At 29.2% G+C, this 22913-nt stretch overlaps 1 protein-coding gene across 1 annotated transcript in view; it reads right to left on the bottom strand.

Moving 5' to 3' along the window:
- LOC148312562 (uncharacterized) overlaps positions 1 to 16751 on the bottom strand; it is a 141119-nt gene extending 124368 nt beyond the window's left edge. The window contains exon 1 of the mRNA XM_088277258.1: positions 15095 to 16751. Within this exon, the coding sequence (XP_088133384.1) occupies positions 15095 to 15310 (216 nt within the window). The 5' untranslated portion in view covers positions 15311 to 16751. The remainder of the gene's footprint in view (positions 1 to 15094) is intronic.
- Between the last annotated feature and the right edge of the window lie 6162 nt (positions 16752 to 22913).

Below are 22913 nucleotides of genomic sequence, written 5' to 3'. Positions count from 1 at the left end.
TATAGCCATTTTTATTCAAAGCGATAAGATAAATGAAAAATATGTATTTATAAAATATAAATTTATATATATATATATATATATATATATATATATATATATATATATATATATATATATATATATATATATATATATATATATATATATATATATATATATATATATATATATATATATATATATATATATATATATATATATATATATATATTTATATATATATATATATATTTATATATATATTTATATATGTATATATATATATATATATATATATATATATATATATATATATATATATTCATTTTTGACTTTGTATGAAAAAGGCTACATTCATTTTGATCACGTTATTATGCTGTATATATTATACTAAAGAAAATAAGAAAAATATAAGAAAAATAAATAAGTTTAAAATAGAATAAAATATCTTAAAATATTTACTCGTATTACTCATACATTTGTGGCAAAAATATTAAAATCTCATTTTATCCAAACTCTTAAAATGGTACGCAATGAATCTAACTAGCGATTAATAAATAGGACTGAAAAAATATGATTTAAAATTTATATGAATACGTGGATCTTCTAAGATAATTTCTCTTAAAAATGCCGAAGTAACATAGTCTCATTATCGACAACTCGTTATTAAAACTGATAACTGTTTATGCGCGGCCCTGTATAATTTATTTTTAAATGATTATTGATTTATTAGTTCCAAATAATTTAATTTAATGAATATCATTTCCTACCTGATCTTTAATGGAGAGCTTTTTAAAGACGAATTTATTAATGAGGCACTAATTACAATTTTCTCTCCATTAAGTAGACTAACGCTGTATTAGCGAGCGGATTAATTAATAATTATAAATTATGTTTTATGTGTTAGGGCGAATCTGAGATGTCTTGTGTTCATTACGTATTACGTGTCTCTGCTTGAACCTGTTTCACCTGACAAGTCGGTTATTTGATACTTAATGCTATATAGTATGTCTACTTAGTCACGGTCGAGGTTCTTTAAGCTATATCAAAATTTAAGATAAATGCCAAATACTCGATCGTTCACAGTGCTAAACGGGATTACGTATAATTCCAAAACAAAAATTGGGAAATACACATTTTAAATGTATGTTACATATGCAATTTCACAATATTTAATTTTTTGCATAACAAAGAGATAAAAAACCTACCAATCTGTCTTCTTGCAAACAATCTTCGCCTCTTCTGCATTCGTGCATCGCCACTGTTTTCCTCTGTCTTCTTTTGCTTCTATTACCAGCCCCATTCGCCTTTTTTTTTTTACTCATACGATTCACATGCCCAAACCATTTCAACACATTTATCATATTTTTTTCGATAGTGCTTTTTTTTACTAAACTAAAAATATGTAACATTATAATGTCAAAATTTTAACATAACATAACTTTTATTATTAGGAAATCGTGTTTATTAAATACAATACAGTACGCATATTGCAAAGTCATTAGCAAAATTGAAACGTTTTATAGTTTTAGTGCAATTATTTTGGATATTTTGGGCTGAACCATGCTCCTATCTACATAATTTAGGAGAATATCCAACATTAATTAAATTTCGATATATACCGTATATAATGTATTTACATAGTTTTATTTCATACCGTTTCTTTGTTTGGTGTCAAAATGGATCTCCGTTCACTACAATATTATCTCCGCGAACTTCGTTTTTGCTTATTTGTTTACGATCCGAAGCACGAACCACGTCTCTTTGACTGAAGCGGAAGAGAGGAACCAATATAACCTATAAATAATTGTACAAAACTACAGTTGCACCAAAGAATACATTTCTGAATTTCCTGCACTACATAAACAGACCACCTACTGTGTTTTGACGTAGGTATTTTGATAGAAATAATAATTTGACAAGCTTTTGCAAATATCAACCATAATTGAAATCCAAGTTGTACACGTTAATGCAGTGGTAGCCAACTTCAAGTATACCATACACCTTTTGTCACAGATGACTTCACAATACACATTCACATACAACTCAATATAGGATTTTTACTTTCTTACTTTATATCTTAACCTTTATGGTTATGAAACGGTAGTTTATTTCAATATTAATTTAGTAAAATGGATGTTTTAAAATAGTTTCAGACACCTAAAAGTTAAAAATGTCGAAGACTATATAGATTTAACTGAAATAACATAAATGTCGAAAACATTAACGTGGGTTCAAGTATGAAGCCTTTTTAAAAAATGGGCTGACACGAAGATGTTATGGGCTACTTGTAATCATCTTATGTGTCAAGTTTGGTACATGCGCCATGGTTTGGGCATCACTTATTTAATGCAGGTTTGGTGAGGGTGTTCAAAAACTTCCATTCATTTTATTATTTTACTATTTTCTTTAAGTGCCAATATATAATATATATGGTGTTTAAATAAGCACCACGTACATACGTTAAAAATTCACGTTTTATAACCCTCATTGCGTAGGGCTATGTATCATATAGAAGCAGTGTCATCTTGATCGTTAAATACACGAAGAAAAAAAGTGATCAGCCCTGCGCTTTAGGTATCAATCCAATTCAATAAATTTGGGGAAAATTCGAAAATATTTATTGTATTTTAATCCTAATGAGAGTCGAACCCGGGACCTCTACGGGAATTCTACTTTTGCCATTTTTTAACGATTCTAAAGTATTGAATTACTGCTTATGAATCCGTATTATATGGCTGTTACCCTTACAAAAAATATAAGTATCTTACTGGATAGAAGCAAAGACATATTTTTCTACACTGCAAAGTTTAAAATTTAACTTTTTTATATAATATACCCACAGAAAAGCAAATGAATATTACGTTTATATATATGTACATTAGACTACATATCGTTGCAACTGAATAAAAACACGATTTATTTAGAATTCTACTCAATTCTCACTATATGGTAAACACCCCGGAAAGATATGACAGCGATTAACCGGTTATTACATTTGCAGAGGAACATAAGTCAACGTCATCATTGGGCTGAGAAGCTCGCTGTGATGTATGGGAAATTTTGGCATTTCTTTCGTTAGGGTCGGGTGACCTCGAAGGCCGTGGGATCCACACAGAAACTGAGAGAGATAATAAATATAGTCCTTTTAAAACATTTCCGTTGAAACAAAAGATCATGTAAATATTTTGTTAAACTAGAAAATATACTACACTATTTTGTTTAGTATACTAACTCGATGATTGTTCAGAATATTTCTTTTCGTTTACTCTAAAAAAAAATATATACCTTTTTTTTATTAGTTAAAAGACCTTTATAGTAGAAAACTATACCATATTCACATATTATTAACAAAATATCTGAAATGCATACATCTCATACATTTAACTAACATTTTTCACTATTACCATTTTTTTTGCCAAAACGTAATTAATCAAATTTTTCCACCAAAGTAATTATAACCAATTATAAAAATGGATAGATTGACTGTCGAATCAATTCATGAAAAGAAAAGTTTCTATAGATTCCACAATTTTATAACGATTAAACGAAGTTTCATATTTCGAGCTTTTATGTTTATATATTGGAAAATAATAATTTACCCTTAGGTTTTTTACTTTTGAAAAAATATTCGTTTACATAACGTACAAATTATGGTAATTTATAAGAAAATATGTTCAAAAGTTAGTTAAATTAATTTTATCAAAGGCTGTTAAACCGACTCCATAATGCTCTGTATAGCAGTAATTACTCGTAAATTCACATGCATAAGCTGCAATAAAAGTTTATAATATCCTTGAACTCCGATCTAATTTAGTTTACCTACACCACGCTTTACGACACCCATATACCGGAGGTATGTGGACTCATTATATTACATTATATGTATATCACATACTCATGAACAAATAAAGAATTTACGGCGATAACTGGTGCCAAATTAAACTCGATTACTCGGTGCCAAATTAAACTCGACTTTAATTTTAATATGCCGGTGTTATTATTAGTATTATTGGTATTTAAAATTTTGTTGAACCACAAATTATTTTAACAGGTACAATGCATCGTCGAGTTAGTGTTCAAATATAGAAAAAGTTACTTTTTCACATCACACAAATGACAACAATCTTTACATCTAATATTTCCTATTTGGACTTTTTAATTTTTTTATTACGTGCCTGAATAAAGACCATTTCAATGTACTAGACTATACACCAGTCAAATTGTATGATTACCTTTAAAGCTCAAACCTTCTTAACATTATAAAGCCTTAACTACTCTTGGATATTAACTATTTTACTTAATATTTTCAAAAAAATACCTTTATTACTGCTTGAGAATAGCTATCGAATAATTTAACTACTTTTATTGGTAGTTCTGGCATTAAGTATCACTTTTAAATACATAATAATTTCATCGATATTAATTCTGTTCAACTCTGTAGTGTAATAATCTTACCACATTTTGGATTAGATTTTATTAATGGTAAACAACAGATTTCATTGCATGATTTAGTTTTTAACTACAAAAAACACATCGATTTGCTAACTATCGAAAATTAGAGATTTAAAAATAATGTATATAATAAAAACAATTTCTATATTGAAAGCATTGTTAACTTTGTGGGATAGATATATAACTCTCCTTATCATTCATCGTTCACTATGTGTAATACCACTTAAAAGTGGTAAGTGAACGATGAATGATATGGAAAGTATTAACGTACAACGTAAAAATCATAGAATATGAAAATAGTTTACTAGAATCTAGCAAAAGCAAATCTTTAACATGATATGGGTAGAATTTATAATCAGTGGGAATTTACTTTGACAAATAAAATAAAATTGTTTGATTGTATCAAAAACAAATATCTTAAAAAATAATTTGCATTTTAACTTTTTCTTTAATATGTATTCAAAATTTTGTTTTATAAAAGTTAGAGCTTGATCAAGAACTATCTTATATTTTCGTCTTCAATACCAATATAGAGTTAAAGACTTAAACTGTACAACATATTAATTATTGCAACACACCGACGTTTCATAATTCTCGAATCATTTACAGTTTAATTACTATCTTCAAAATCGGAATTATAATTTTGCATGCATGGGATTGGAAACAAAATTAATCAAGTTTGCTTTACCTCCATATAACTTACCAAAATGACAGCCTCAACATTTTCCGTCCGAAATGACCTCAATACGACCTCGGCAGAGTGTGAACACCGTGACACGTGTAATGTGTGAATGTCAGTACATTTCACTCATGAGATACTCGGTCAAGAAGAGACATTAATTGATCATTTGCACTCATTAATTCAAGTAATATATTGATATCAGACTGAAAATTGTGACCTGGTCCAATAAAAAAAATCGTTTGGAGATATTTTATTTTTTTACGTCAAGGCATGCCAAACTGATAAAAATGCTTATCTCAATATTTGTTCTTTTATATTTTTACTAATATACGACGGTGAATACGTTAAAAATATTAAAATATGTAAATAAATTCAATTAATAAATTCAGTTCAATACCGATTAAATGGGTGTTTGTTATATTCTTTTCATATTAAATTTCCGCATCCTTATTACCCTTTGGCTTTGCTTGTCATCAAAATGATCATATATTTTACCTTAAATTATATAAATAGTAGTTTTTTCTTTTAATATACACTCACACATAAAATATTTGTAAAATTAGAATTTAAAATATATATATTGATAAAATAGTATACCACTTTTAATAAGGGATTTTTTTTATTTTCAACATAATTGATAATTGATAAATGTTGCAGACTCTTGAAAATTGTTGTTAAAATTTTATTCGCGATAATCTCTTTTGTTTATTTATATGCTACATTCATATTTAGAATTTGTAGAAGGGATATATATATATATAATATATATATATATATATATATATATATATATATATATATATATATATATATATATATATATATATATATATATATATATATATATATCTATAAAAATGCTTTGATGCCTCTTGAGACTATAAAATATTGACATATACATACATACAATAAATATTGTAGCTAAAGTTTTCCTTTTTCTAGTCAAGCACTATTTCTTAATTATCGACTTTATAATTTTCAAGTGTCATTAAAAAATCCAATCTTAAAAAAAATATATAAAAAATCTTCAGACAATACCGGATACAATAAATACTACCGTGTGTGTTTTGTTGGATGTTTTATTTTAATGGTGTGCCCATTAGAAAGGTTTTTTCTTGAGCAATATTGATCTTCTATTCACAAAGTAGAAGAGAATGTGGTTCAATGGGCAACATCCCTTATTTTTTTGTGAATGACGAACGTGAAAAAAAACACCCTGAAATGAAAACGTCGGTTAAAATATCATTAACAGATAATAATCTGACATATATGAACACTCAATCTAATGGAATAATAATTAAATGTGAAGAATAAAAAAAGTGCTCAAATCAAAAACTTTAAGGAGGCAATTTTTATTTTTAAACACGTTCATAATAAAAATATTTTTTGGAAATAATGAAAAAAGAGGTTATTATATTATGATCTCTTATGATAAGTTGAATATAGTGTGATTTATATTTTGTAAGCAGAAAATTAAATGAATCGTATTAATTGTGTTAATATTCAATAACCAATAATCTTTAAACATCAACTGAGACTCGATTTAGAGCATTTATCTGGATTATCTCCAATTATAGGAGTTAGTTTTTTTTTAAAAACTTATTTTCATCATACTGATAGATGTCTCTAGTGAAGTTCTAGCGATTTAAGAACAATGTTTCGAAATTCGATCATACATACATAACTTCCAAGAATTTGAGTAGTGTGGTTCTCAATAATATGTAGAATTGGTGAATGTTACACTTCTATAAAGTTATCACTTAAACCAGCCTATGACGGTCGTCAGCCCTGTAAATGACTTCCATATTCTTCTTCATGTTTGATAAGATGTCAAAAAATAATATGAGACTCAATTTGTTTCCCTCGAATAAATTCAATTCTTTAATTTGAATTACAGTTAAATTGCTTAGTATTTCAGCGTTTCTGCTTTTTAATAAACTAGCACATTTTAATATTTTCTAAATTGGTATTCCCAAAATATATTTTTTTTATTACTATGCTTGTCTTAACACCACATAATGCAGTCATTTTACCTTTATCGTGAATTACACGGAAAAAAGGTCATTAGTCAGATTTATTTCATATTAAAATATACATAATTATTTACAAATGTTTTTTTTTTTATATCATTTGCCAATAGCATATTTAAAAATGTTTTAAATATAAACCAAACAAAACTTATTATTCGATTAAACAATATGTTCAGGTTGCATCCAAGCGCTTCCTTTTTGAGCTTTTTATAGGCACTCAAGCCACACCTTACCTATTCTCGAATTAGGTCGCAATTTTTAATAAGGACGGTGAGTAGGTCTCGATTCACCTGTTCGTCCCTTTTGGTTTTACCTGATCTTGCCCGGCTTTCGAACGGTGATTAGTCGGCGTGAGATTTGTGTCCCATTCATGTAACTTTTTTTTTCTACGACACCTTACAAAAACCGCCAAACGAGAAAGTGGCTAAAGGGAAAAAAATATTTATATAACAGACCACGCTTTACGAAGCTTCCTTGTAAGTTGAGGATTTGAAACGCTACAGGAAATATTAAATAATTTACTACACTCACTTGATATTTTTAGACATACTTCGATTAAATAATAGTAGATTCTTTTGTATAGAAATCGTGTACCTTCAATAACCATTCTTAAGAGTTATTATGACAATTACGCGATACTTGTAAAGCGAAATATGAATCGGACGCAAAACATAAGGGATCAAATAAAGCTCTCGGTCACGTACACCCTGCAGGATGCATTATTTATAAAGCGAATAATCCAAAAATATTTATGCCCCTACATTATATAACTTATTTATTATTATTCCTTCTATGGTCACATAGAATCTGGCTTTTTAATCACGAGCTGCCGTTTATTTTATGGGATAAATGATGGTAACTTTAAGGGATTTTTAAAAGGCGAATACATGTCGCTGTGGAGAGCATGCTCAATGGGTTTACAATCTTTATGAGTTATCCTGAATGGCTCAATGCATGTGTACCATAGAATAGTATCGACTTTGTCAATGGCATACGCTGTGATCAATAAATTTGCGTACAGAATATCGTAAGACCAGTAAGCTATGCCTTATTTATGTTTATACGTTTAAACATTTACGTCAAGTTATAAATCAACTCCTTTCAAATTAGAATATAAATGGCTAATTATATTTCCAGCCTATAATTGTTGGGTTATATATATAAATATATTGAATATCGTTTTCGTAAAAAAATGTGGTTAGTTTTATTTTTAGTTTATTATAAAAAAGCGTATTGAAAATATCTTGGAACAAAAAACATGAATACATGCTTATTATCATTAAACATAAAATATTATCTTTACTACAGTCATACACTTCTATATATATATTTTTATATATGTATATATATATATATATATATATATATATATATATATATATATATATATATATATATATATATATATATATATATATATATATATATATATATATATATATATATATATATACAATATATATATATATATATATATATATATATATATATATATATATATATAAATATATATATATATATAAATATATATATATATATATATATATATATATATATATATATATATATATATATATATATATATATATATATATATATATACATGTTTTTATATATTTTTATTAAAACCCTTATCCGCACCAAATGATGCAAAGAGCACTGGATTTTAAAGAAATATTATTACCTTGATCGTTAAATTCGTGAAAGTAGCGTTATCAGTCCAGGAAAATATTGAATAAGTATATATTATATTGAAAATCACTCATTTATTCCTTCCTCCCCCCCTGGACATCAAAAAAGAGGGTTATTGCTCTTTATCTTAATGGGCTTATCATTATACTATGAACCCGGATATAATACCTAATATATAAAACGAAAAATAAGTTTTTTTCAAAATAAATACTTTATACTAAGCCATATTGTACGTACAAGTATGTATGTAAGATAATGAAGATAGCATGTACGTTTCAAGGAATTTACGTATTAAAACGATTTGAAGGCATACGAAGCTGGGTATGTAATTTATATAATAGGTTCTATGCTTCTGTCGACTCAAAGTAGGCTTCCATTCCGCAAACAAAATTAGCCTTTAGGGTCATTCTTCTCATTTCCATCATCACTGATGCTCGTATGCAGTAAACTGTAAGCTCTTTGTATAAATGAATATTTACATTCAGCGGGCATTCCGTTTTAAAAAAAAACTAATGGTTTGGAAAGATTAATGAGTGTTTGTATGGATATACCACCTACTTCCATAAATTATGCCATTAATGAATAAATGTAATACAAGTGCTTCTACAAAAACGGATGTTGCTACCAAATATACATTAATGATTAATATAAAGAAATATTTAATTAAATGTTTACAGAATTTCTTAAGTATTTCGTTGCCCATTTTTAAGACTTCTAAAAAGTTTTATCTTTTATTTATTATACCTTATTCATATAAAATAGTTAAATTTGCAAATTATATAATACTACTTAAAACAAACCGTTTGAAAAAAATTGTCAAAAATATTTTTCATCGTTAGCTACTGATCGATGCTACAAGTATTGATTGTATTCAGTTTAATTTTTTTGTGTAAAAAGTCATTTCATTACATGTTTGTTGAAATCAATTCCTTTAATTTAAATTCAAGATCATAGAGAGTTATTTTTTTTCATTTCTTTACAATTCACTAATTCACACATATTATAACAGCCATCGTTTTTCAAACAAAACTTTATGTTTTATTTTTAAATACTGAAAGCCTATAAAGGGAATTTTTTATCCATTACAATAAAAAACCATATCTTACGCACTATTTAAAAAATATGGTTACTTTGACAATGCAGTTGTAAGCACAATGACAAGTTCACAAGAAGTATGTGCTTAAGTTTCTCTTTGTAAGAATTTTCTTATTACAATCGTAATAAACCATTGAAGTTCACTGACCTTTTTAATGAACCGATGAAACTGAAACTTTTTCACTGTAATCTATGCATATTTTTTTACTCACGCTTAATCATTATAATTAGCAGTGATTTTCAATTGTTTTAGGAATAAATGCAAATTTGAAAGTGAAGGTAATGAATTTTGATTCTGAATAAATGTATCTATTTTTGATTTATAATACAACATTTTCAAGTTTCGTGAAATTTTTGTGAATTTAGTATTGTAATTTAATTAAGTCACACCCTTTCACCTAGCTTAATATAAATATAAGTACAAAAGTAATTAAGAGTTAGTAACTAAAAACGGTGCAAACTTCTATATGTATGATATAGAAATTAACACCGTTTTTAGTTTGCAATCGCAAAAAATACAGAAAATCATTTCAGTACCATAAAATATGAAAGGAGTGAATTTAAAAAAGAATTTAAGAATATTTTTATGAATTTTAATTCTTCTTTGTAAACCCACTATCTATAAAAGATTGATAAGGCGAAATGTATCGAAACATGTATGGTAATATATTTTTTATAGGTGTTGTTTACCAAGTAAAAATTAAATAAAAAAACATATACATACCATCATATTACCATAAAGTGACTGATAAATCAAGCGACGATGTTATTTGAAATAATGTACTACCCTAATTAACAATTTAATTTTATTCCAATGCATCAAATTTGGGGTCTGAAGGTTCCTTTTGAAAGCTTTGTAGCATTGTTCAAAAAATTAACAACGCTTAGATTTAAAAATAAGGTAAAAACTTTTGAATGAATTTATTTTATATATTTAGGGATGTCTTTATTTTTTTTGCACATGGATCTTAAATCAAGTTTGTCTCAATCACCGAATAGAAAGCATGGCTTAATTGAAATCGGCGAGATAAATCACACGAAGACAATGCACCTGTGATTATTCAACTGTAAAAAGTGATAATGCTTCTTACAAAGGAATTTTCATAGCGAGCGAAAGCGCGTCAAGTTCATCGGTTGCTTACTCGATGTAAAAACACAATCGACGATGTAATATAGAATGTAACCACGTGAAGAACAGACTCCAATTGTTCTGGTAGTCTCCCAAGGTTTTGTCGTAACCATCGCGGAATAAATAGCGGACTATGGGGAAAAAGTCATCGACACTTACTATACAAGTTTCTATTTCATTGCGTCGCAATGTCAAGAACCAGGTGAAGGTTTGCCGCTAAATACCTACGCCACTCTCATTTCTAGTATCTCTGTAATTGGTATGAATGTGGAATCCATAATAACTCTAATAAGATGCCTAGCAACTACTCAAACTCTTACTGATGTATACTCCCAATAACCTTTTTTTCAAACTTTTTAATATAGTTAAAAGGTTAAAATAAATGTAAGTGATTTTTTCACTCGATTATTTATTCGATATTACCCCTGCTGGAACTTGAAGTGCAGAGTTGATCACATTTTTTTCATGTTTTAAAATAAACGATCAAGATAATACCACTGTTATACGATGCAATGTTCTATGCACCATTTAATGCGGATAAAGGCAGGATAAATAGTTTTTCGAAACTATTTGTGTCTACATTAAAAAACTCAAAATTGATCTAACACACATTTTTAATTTGTATATGCAAATCATCATGTTATTGCATAAAGTTAATGCTAAATAGATAAATAATCTATGTTTTATTTAGTTAAATATATCAAACAAATATAAGCAGTAGGTATTTAATAATAAATATTTTAAAATTAATCCAATACCGTTTTAAAAAGATTACCTGAAGTGATTATATTAGTATAAGCTTCGCTTTCATTTTGTTTTATTTTGGGTAGCCCGTTTGTAAGTGCATAGATACCGTCAATTAAAATGTATTTTCAGTCTAAAAATACGTTCTGTCAGAATTTGTACGGATGAAAAAAACCTTTTATCAATCCGAAAATGATGGGTTCGCTCTTGCCAATCTAAGAATAGGATATTGTGATTACACTTTACATTCATCTACATCCGGTCATTGGTTTTTATCCCCTTGACCGAGAAATGATTGTTTTATGATTTTTATTCGGATATTTTGGAATCTCAAAAGCATTTTGTTTAATTTCGTTATCAATAAATCAGAGTGCTTCTCACATGGAGTAGAGAGTGTGCGAAGTAAAGTAAAAGCCGGGGAAACAGTAATAGTAATTCTTCAGCAAAAACTTGCTCTAAGACCATTGAATTGTGTACAGGCGCATTACTTAGCAGTCACTCCACTTTTAATTGTACGCTTCTATTTCAAAACAAGAGTAATTATAATTACGTGCAATGAAAACGAAATCACGGGTTATCGCACAATTTCAGAGAGTACGGAAAATTAATTTCAGCGAGGCATTATTGTAATTTCGAGTATTTTCCCACATTTGCATGTTTTTGGAAGAATAAATTGCTTTTTATATAACTTGCTCATTTGAGAAATAACTGGAAAGCTAATCTAATTAATTTGGATACATCATGTTACGTTTCATATTATTTTTGACATCTCATCAAAGATGAAGAAGAATATGGAAGTCTGAGCATTTACGGGGCTGACGACCGTCATAGGCTGGTTTAAGTGATCACTTTACACACGTGTAACATTCACCAATTCTACCCATTATTGACAACCACACTACTCAAATTCTTGGAAGTTCTGTATATATGAACCAATTTAGAAACCTTGTTCTTGAATCACTAGAACTTCACTAGAGACATCTATTGGTGAGATGTAAAGAAGCTTTTTATTAAGCAGAAACTCTTATATTAGTATGTGAGATCCGAATCCTGGGTTATAATCACACACATGAGAAACGCCAGAAAATACCATTTTCATTTTTATTATTTAAGCTTATAATTTGACCAGACAATTTATTTACAACATTTTGAGTGTGTCCAAATACTTGTTCACAAAATATGGATTATCTCCAATTACAGGAGTTATTTTCATATTATTTTTGACATCTCATCAAAGATGAAGAAGAATATGGAAGTCTGGGCATTTACGGGGCTGACGACCGTCATAGGCTGGTTTGATTTGAGTAGTATGGTTGTCAATAATGGGTAGAATTGGTGAATGTTACACGTGTGTAAAGTGATCACTTAAACCAGCCTATGACGGTCGTCAGCCCCGTAAATGCCCAGACTTCCATATTCTTCTTCATCTTTGATGAGATGTCAAAAATAATATGAAAATAACTCCTGTAATTGGAGATAATCCAGATTTTGTGAACAAGTATTTGGACACACTCAAAATGTTGTAAATGTTACGTTTCTGTTCACTCCAGTAGTGCTATTGTCAATATTCATATCTGGCTACCGTATGTATTATATGTACACTTCTACTCCTACCAATGGTGCAAAGGGCACTGCTTCCTACAGAAGTAGTATTTTAATGCAATGTCAAGTTGATCGTTTATTGAGTATATGCAAAGAAATCAATTCTGCATCACAAGAGTTGTCATTAAATACTCTCACCCGATGGTATATTTAATTTTACTTTGTAAATTACCATTTTTTCTTCAAATTAATTGTGACACGTGTTTAAATGAATTCAACACCATTTTCAAACGCCTTAAATGATGTTTATAATCACAATGAATGCATTGGAACACGTGTCATAATAGATTTCAGGACGTAACGATATTAACCAGGTTAAATTGTAATAAAAATGGATAAATATTATCACAAAGTAACTGCCAAATCAATCAATCAATCAAAAATAGTCATTCAATATTATTTTGAAAAATGAACAGCAAAACTTAATTATATTCATTTATATTTTATTTATTTTCCACACATAATATATTTTTCGTTATAACTTAAAATCATAATATTTTCTTTTGGATTTTACTAAAAAATAATTTCAAATTTGCTTCCACAATTCGGTATGAGATAGGTATTAACTTAATAAAATTCTCCATCAAAGGGGGAAGGTTTTGTTTACGTTTTACGGTCGAGTTATTTTCTTAAAGTTTCCCCATAATTCGATGGCGGTTACAAATCCCCTTCACAAAGACCTTATTCGAAGGTGCAGGTGATTTTCGCCTTGATATTTAAGTGTAACGGTCACCGAGCAACAGGTGTATTTTTTACATAGGCACTCACTTATGTACCTCCGCGTTATATTGATGACAAACGTAGGTAGCTTTTTTATTACATACCCATCACGCAATAGGAAGTAATATAAGAAATCGGTATATAAGAACATGGGGTGAATTTATTCAGGTTTTTCTAGAAGGCTGTATTGAAAGTCCAAATGTATATTGCACATACATAAATAGTTTTAAAAAAATAATTTCAGCAAAAATGATAATTTATATACATTTATCATTTTTGGATAGGTTTTATTTAATAAAACCGTTTTTTGTGTAATGTGTACTGGCAATATTTAAGACAGTTATAATAAAAAATATATTAAAAAAAATTATTTTCAGAAAAATCTCATTATTATTTCACTGTCGGTAATGTAGATCTGCATCCAAGAACCACGTTTAATTTATAAAACCACTAACTTTATTCATTTGCGAGTTTATAAACAATGATTTATATGAAACACCATTATTAAAAATAAAAGTTTTTAACAATCAAAAAACAAGTATTCAAAAAAAAGTCATCACATTTAAATATAAAATTCAAAGTTTGTCTCAAGGTTTTTTCGTTGAAATCATCAATTTGGTGAGAGTGTTAATTATCTGTTTTAAATTTTTCTTCCAACAAAAAGCCTTCAGATAAAATAATAAGTATAAATGTAATACATCGTATTTATTGTTTACAAACCATTTAAATAATCCAATATTGCAAATTAAAACTTCTTCACTATTTTTATAGAAAATTCCTCAATTCGTTTATTAGCATTATTAAACGGAAAACATTTAACGAAAAAATTATGTCAATTTTTTTCATTAAAATATTTTTTTTATTAGTTTATAAATTCTACCATCTCGTCAGTACTTTGTACAATAATTAGTTTAAAAATCAATCGTATTCATTAAAAGGTAGTTTGAACGTGGATTTACTTACATCATCCTCGCCCACATAGGAATAGACTTCCAATTTGTCTATCCTGATGGTTCCTTGAAAGGGGTAGCAGAGGGCGCCACGAGGCACGGAGGCTGTGGTCCACACGGAGGCCGGCAGCTCCGGGAGGGCCCTCGGGTGGCTGCGGTGCGCAGGGCGCCTGGGGGAAGGGGACACCACCAACCCAAACTCCTGAGGGATCAAGACGAGAGTCTCCATTCTTCAGTATACGAGTCTTTACACTTAAAAAAAAAAACGCTAAATAAAACGTAACCCAATTAGATCTATGTAGTCCTTTTTTAGATCTTTTTTGTAATGCTTTATTAAATTCAAATGATGTTTTTATAAGTTCAAGTATTTTTCAAGTTCAGCCTTGAAACTATTTTTATTTTCGCAATTACAATAGTGGCTTTGATCACTTATTCAAATTCAGTTTATCATCGATAATTCTAGATCGACTTCTTATCTTGTATCTTGTCGAATGGTTTCCAGACTTGTCATCCAACGGCTCGTTAATTTATCTTCTGTCTCTCGATATTCCGCCGCAGACTAGTTTTATTCTACCTTCGGCTCGTATGTCATCGTTAATAAATGGATATCATATCCGATGTGTCGCGCAGGACGAAGGATACGATAGAGCTAACTCGGCCGTGCAGTATGAACCTTCGGATATGTCAAGTTCATAAGATAAAGCCGTACCATTTCGGGTATCAATTAAAAATATCGAAGTTTATAACTGGAACGCTCTGTCGGTTCGAGTGACAAGACCGTTCAATCCAGTTCTCGAATCACTCGCTTATGGATTGTAAGATAAAGCAGGTTCCTTTTTTGTCCGATCGGACGAAATATCAACGACCAATTATAAAGGCAAAAATTGTCATATCGTATAACACCTACGGTCGATCACTGATGTGTGGGAATCGATATTACAATAAGTCGTGTCACGTACATTAAAACTCGCGGTTTGTTATTATTTATTTTATTTTGACGTATCACCAAGTCCTGTTCCGATTATTAGCGGTGACAGTTTTATCGAGATAAGAATTTTACATTCGTATAACGACGTCTCTCTCTTTATGCTGTCGGTACGCTCAAAGGATTTCTTCACCATAAAACTTATTATATTCTATTATTGTTCCAATCAATCATTCGGTTTCTCAAAAAACAATTTCACGTGTGATTATCATGTACAATAGGAGATACAGTTCGAGTCTATCAGCACTTCATAATAATAATAACAAAATTAATGTAACGGGTTATTCATTACGTATTATTATGATCGATATCATCAATCGAATAAAAAAATAATTACAAATGTATTGTTCATTTGAAAAAATGGATCGTCGAAAAATATTGTTTTTTTTTATATGTATGTATATTATTTGTTTTACTAACCAATAAATCACACAACATTCGCACTTCAACAATAAACAACACTGGTCTCTAATCGTCTTAACAACTTGCACTACTGTTATTATTATTCTATGTTTATGTCTGTATGTTATTCTTTACGTTTCATGACATAAGGAGATTGCGAGAGCTTTCGGGTTTGCTCTTTGACCTAGCGTCGATGTCGCGCCAACTGTCAAAAGTGTTTTCCGGTGTGCATGTTACGCGCGTCGGTGTGGCGGCGGCGCTTGAGCCACCGGCAGCAGTACGGTCACTGATAGAGGCTCTGCCGGCTCCTTAACATTGACCTTCCATCCCCCGCTCCCCTCCAGCCGCCCCCACCAGCGCAGGCCCCGCCCCGCGCGGCTACCTGTTGAGCGGTGCAACAGGTGTACCGACCACGCTGCGATTCTTTCCCGACCGAAAGACAAACTTTGGTTTCAATAAAAGTAACTTTGGTTGATTGGAAGATATTGCTTCACAGAATAAGCCCGCCAATGTACATATTTATTTTCTGTACATGAAGTTTAAATAAAATAAAATAGAAAGTTGATAGAGGTTTCACTGTACATACAAGAAAAATGCAATATCTTTCGTGGTCTTTTTGTGACTTGTTCATCCTTCGTCTGGTCTTCATTTTCCTATGATTCGATAATATAATTTAACTAACCGACTAAGCCGCTTTTCCGAACAGGTGGGCAGAGGTGATAGAACGTCACAACAATCTGTCTCTGAAAACAATATTCGCCTCTTTCACATCAATCTCCATATACGTACCACCGATTATTATTTACACTTCCTAATCCTTAAAAATAATTAATAATCCTTAATAATTTTCCTTGAAAAAAAAATCCTTCAAAAAAAATTATTGCCAACTAAACAAATCGATATAACTCCATTAAAAATACGTACATTTTTTCTAAGAGTTAAGATTATAAAGAATTCTATGTTGACTCTAGATCAGTCTTTATAAAATTTCTTGAGATCCTGATGGGACATTTTTTTTTAAATATAATAAAAACGTGTGAAGACTTCCAATTTCTCCGATTTTCTCAGTCAACGGCAAAAGGGAATTTTTTTTCAAATATTTTCAGGACCTGAAAACCTCAAATAGATAAACATATGCATATTTATATGAAATACGGTGACATTTTCCAGGTCGGCTAAGTACCGTCATTGTGACACTTCCCGACATGCAAACTCATACTTGGAATTATTGTAACTCGAAAATGGGTTTATATATTTATTTTTAAAAATAACGAATAACACATTTTTAACATATTTTTACACAGATACTTTGCCCAAAATAGTTTTAAAAAAATATCAAATAAAAGTATACAAAAAAAAATAATTTTTATGTTTATTAAATAGGTAAATACAGCTATGAAAATCAATTTAAGGAGAAAAAACAGAACAGAAGAATGTTTTTGAATAGCCTCATGTAAATCCCCCAATTAATATAATAAAAAACAAATGATCCTATTCTCGTAATTCTTTATGGAAAAAGCGCTAAAACCTTTTTTTAGTTAATAAAATAGTATATGAAAAAATAATGTGTAGAATCTGATGATAGGTTTTTTTTAACAATCAAACATGATTATATAAAAGTACTGAATAATTACGAAAAACCATTGCAAACATTATAATGAAACATGTAATCTATTGATACTTTTTTAGTACAAAATTGCGTATTTTTCAGCTTATTAGTTGGAAATAAATAAGAGTCTCGTTAACTTCCTGGCACAACCACGTGTTGATCTTCCTTGCACGCAATATCTGCTGATTGACTTCTCGACTGTCCGAGTCAATGTCAAGTGCTGAACCTTCAACGTGCGTCACGTTATCTTGCAATAACCATTGTTCGAAAACATGTAAAAAAAATCATACAAATGCATAATCGATTGCCAACTTTACTAAGAACAAAGGATTATCAAACGTAATATCTTGTTCCGTGATGATATTGTGCAATGTTTAATAAACCGATCGATGTTAGAGTAATTATACATAATATATGAGCATATAATGGATCATACTGATAAATAACATAAGGAAATAAAATAGTATCTTCACTTGAAATAAAACATATTTTCTCATTAACATTTACATAATAGTCAAACAAGTGTAAGAAAAATGTAAAATGCAAATACTGATACAATAATTACGTATTTATTGAAATTATTATACTCTAAGAATGCTGGTAATAAATTTAAGTACTATGGTGCATGCGATGTGTGTCTACGTAACATATTTTATTAAGTTTATCTAGATTATATTCTTGTTTCATGAGCTTTTAAGTATAAAGGTATTCAACCAAGTAATGAATTATTTTATACAAAAATAACTTTTTTGAAAAATCTACAATAGACATCAATAGAAGTCCTATTAATGTGATATTTTTAAAATGAGTTTTTCTTATAAATAAGCTACAAAAACTTCAGTTCGGTTTGTCCCGAGGTAAAAAGAAGATTAGAAAAAGCAGATATAAAAATTCCTTCATTCCAATCCAAAATTAATATCCATTCCAAGTAAAAATACATATTAATGGTTGAGATCGTTTATTTATAATTCATGACATTTTTTTTTAGAGAGGAAAAACAAGTAACAAAAGAAGTTCTTATCAATAAATTAATTTCTTAAAAATGTCGAATATTGCTTCCTATTTGTTATTATTTATATAATGCAGTAAAATTTCTCGGCTGGTCCACCATCTCGGTTGATTCGACCATCAAAATATTTTTCTTACTATACTATAGCCTCAATTTTTATATGCATGTGTTTTTACTTTGCTTTTTTTCAAAAAAAAAATTTTTTCAAAAATTTTTGCGGTTTATTATAATTTTTGATGAAGAGAACAATACTTATATTATTTCTTGATTCGGCATTAACTTTGTGGAATGACATGATTTTTTACGACTAGTTTCGAAAACGATAATTGTTTTCATCACAAAACTATGAGTTTTAATTTGTACCAGAAGATGAAAACAATTGTCGTTTTCGAAACTAGTCGTAAATAAAAATAAACCTCGATAAAGTGGATAATTCAAGTGTTTGATTTTAATAAAAAGAACAATACTTAGTTATTTTTTAGCTCAGAGATTGTTTGCGATACAATACTGTAAATATATTTTCTGATAATTCAATCTATTTTATATTCTGACGACGTCCTTAGTTCTTGAGGTATTAAGTTCAGGTATAAATAAAATATCTTCTTCATACTTCCATTTTACTTCTTTTTGATACGTATTATAATAAAATCAACATCATTTTCAAACACCCTTTGCAAAACTTTGCTTCCTATTTTTTTAATCAATGACTATGAATAATGGGAACGCACAGATTTTCAAGAAGTTGACTTTAAATTAATACATAATACTTTAACATCTCAACATAGATGTAGAATATAGAAGTCTGGGCATTTACAGGGCTTACGATCGTCATAGTCATGATTAAATGCTCACTAACACACTTGTAACATTCACCAATTCTAGCCATGATTGACAACCACACAACTCAAACTCTTGAAACTTCGAGATATATTATTAAAACCAGTAACATCGTATGCGTGAGTTCACAATAGCCAACTATGTTGGGTGAGGAAAGCTTTTATCAAGCAGAAACGTTTTCCATTTGTATGTGAAGTACGAATGCTGAATTGTATTCACATTCTTGAGAAACGCTTGATTATCATTTTTTCATTTTTTTATACTTTGATTTGACCAATTTATTTATTTACAACATTCTGAGTGTGTCCAATTTTCGTTCACAAATCTGGATGTTCTGCAATTAGGAGTTATTTTTTACATTTTTTATATAAATGAAAAAATCAACTCCTTATTGGAGATAATCCAGATTTGTGAACAAGTATTTAGATACACTCAATATGTTATATTCAACTTTATAAAATTAAATTATTTAGTTTTAACCACTTTTTTATCAATACAATTTAACCTACCGGTGTTGTCAAAAACCATGTCATCATAATGTAATTTATTAATACAATTTAACCTGCCGGTTAAATTGTATTAATAAAGAAGTGGTTAAAACTAAATTATTTAATTTTATTAAGTTGATAAAATGTGCCTCAATGTATCTGCGGAAATCATTCAAGAAATGTTATATTCAAGTTTATAAATGGATATTTATTACCACAATGTGACTCTCGAATCTGATAATGTTGTTTTGTGGATTTTTTTTCAAATCGTAAAATTGACGTCACTCCAAAGTTACACTCTACGTAAAAACAGTCGCGTCCATAAAGTCCAGCGCATCGAGTAAACATCCCAAGTCGTCTGCCACCTCCACACTTTCAACACCTGCCGCTGGGTGTGGCCTCGCGCCGCCGACCAATCAGAGGGTTGGAAACCTCCCACGAAAGCTTCTCCGGCCAATCGCGCTACAGCCTCGTGGAAACTTATGGAAAACTTCCAATATCGAACAATGTTGACACAACTGACAAAGACAATATTAGTACGTGTATTTTGACAATTATTCGTGGTAATAAATACGTTATTGACGGCATGTTTCTAAAAATGTGTTTTTTTTTGTTAGTTAGTAAACGTACCAGAATTCTTTAGATTTATATAAAAAAATTAATGTGTATTTAAATTTTAATTTCTACTATATTCTGGTTACACCTTTATTGAAAAAAATAATAATTTAATTTGGTTTTTCAATTCTATCGCCCATGTCTTGACCAAGATGACTGATTACAAAAAATTCGATTAATTAAATCCTTCGATTTATTTCAGTTAAATATTTGGAAAGGGGATGAATGAAAATTTAAAAGGGAATGAAGTAGCAAATTTTACTTAGATAGATAGGTATACGCGCGTAGATTTGTATTTTTATGTTATTTTTAAAATAAACGTACATCAATGTTTCAATGGGGAAATCGCTTAAGAGGGGATTCACAGACTGCAAATGTATAACATGAACGATAGCACTAAAGGTTTTAATTCACCGCGAGATATATTTTTTTAAATTTAACATTTATTGGACTTTTTTAAGCATAAATATGTATTTTTTAACAACTCTTTTCTTTTCAAAAACAAATATTTATTTCGAAAAAAAAAATATAAAAAGGATATTTGAAGTCAAATGGTACCTAGGTTTAAGAATATTAAGTTACGATTTATCGTATATTGGGCCTTGAAAACGTATATGTATGAATATATGTCAATATTATAGGTGCCTCAACTTGATATGTAATATCTATATTTCTTTTTATATGAAAGAAGATGGAAGTTTAAGAATCCCAGGTTTAACTCCTCATTTTAAACACTTGTGTAACGTTTACCATTCTGACGATTATTTTTGAAACCTGTATATATGCAATGGTCTCAATTACCCTCAATATGCTGGTACAAATATCAAAAGATTTGGAAGTAAGGCTTGATTGTAGAGCCAACAGTTAAGAAATTTGTGAAGTATTTATTTAGCTTGTTCCGTTTGAACATGGAATATTCATCTATGATATTAACATATCATCCGTAGGGAAAATAATTCAGCCAACAGTGTAAGTAATTTTTAAATGAACCGATAAACTATCTCATTTGTTTTACATTATTGATATAATTACTTCTAATACAACTTTTCTACATTAAAATCGATATGTACATATTTGCAAGTACATGAAAAACATGACAGCCTTGAAATAGACTAACAATGGTATGACTGTCCCTATCTGTCCCTCATCTGTCCCTATAATCAATTTTATTTTTTTTTATTTATAAAGTTAAAAATGTAAATCTTCATTGGTCCAAAATTCTTAATATCCTAAAGTTATTCATCGATGACGTAAAAATATTTACTCAACGTTGCATTCAACTTCATACGTGTTTTATGACACTTATGACAATTACAAACCTTCTTTTACCAAACCTTTATGACTGCAAAAGCAGCACTATCTGTTAAACGTAACAATAACACACAACAGAAATACTAAACATCCCCCATGGCATACAACGTGCTTTTCGACAGCTGCTGTCACTTAACATTTTCCATATTTTCTGTTGTACAATTTTCAATAATTTTATTGCTTCAAGTGCATTCTGAAATCAAATATGATTTTTTTTTTAAATCATAGTAAACTTCGTCACTCCGCCTAATTGCGATTTCAAAATAATATTTCTTTATAAAGTCTCGTCACGGCTTCTGCCTAGCGAGGGGTTCTTAAATAAATAAAACATGTATTAAAAAATAAATAAATATTACAAATATGTGCTTTCTATTTTCTAACTTTTCCATTAAACCTGACCGAGCCATAGCAAAGCGAGGCCGGGTATAGTTAGTAGTAATAAAGTATCGTTTTATTTTTTTCGATTAATTTACTAAGCAACTTTGACGCTTAATTTCATTTCATCGTGTAGTTTGGTACTCATATTTAATGTAGGTACTGCACCCGTTTCCTTCAAGAATTAATGAGTGTTCAAAC

This window comes from Brachycentrus maculatus, unplaced genomic scaffold, assembly GCF_059751285.1.
Source record: "Brachycentrus maculatus isolate JH-2025_06_01 unplaced genomic scaffold, ASM5975128v1 h1tg000039l, whole genome shotgun sequence".
Lineage (NCBI taxonomy): Eukaryota > Metazoa > Arthropoda > Insecta > Trichoptera > Brachycentridae > Brachycentrus > Brachycentrus maculatus.
Note: the sequence above shows the minus strand (reverse complement) of the source record. Positions and strands in the feature narration are given on the sequence as shown.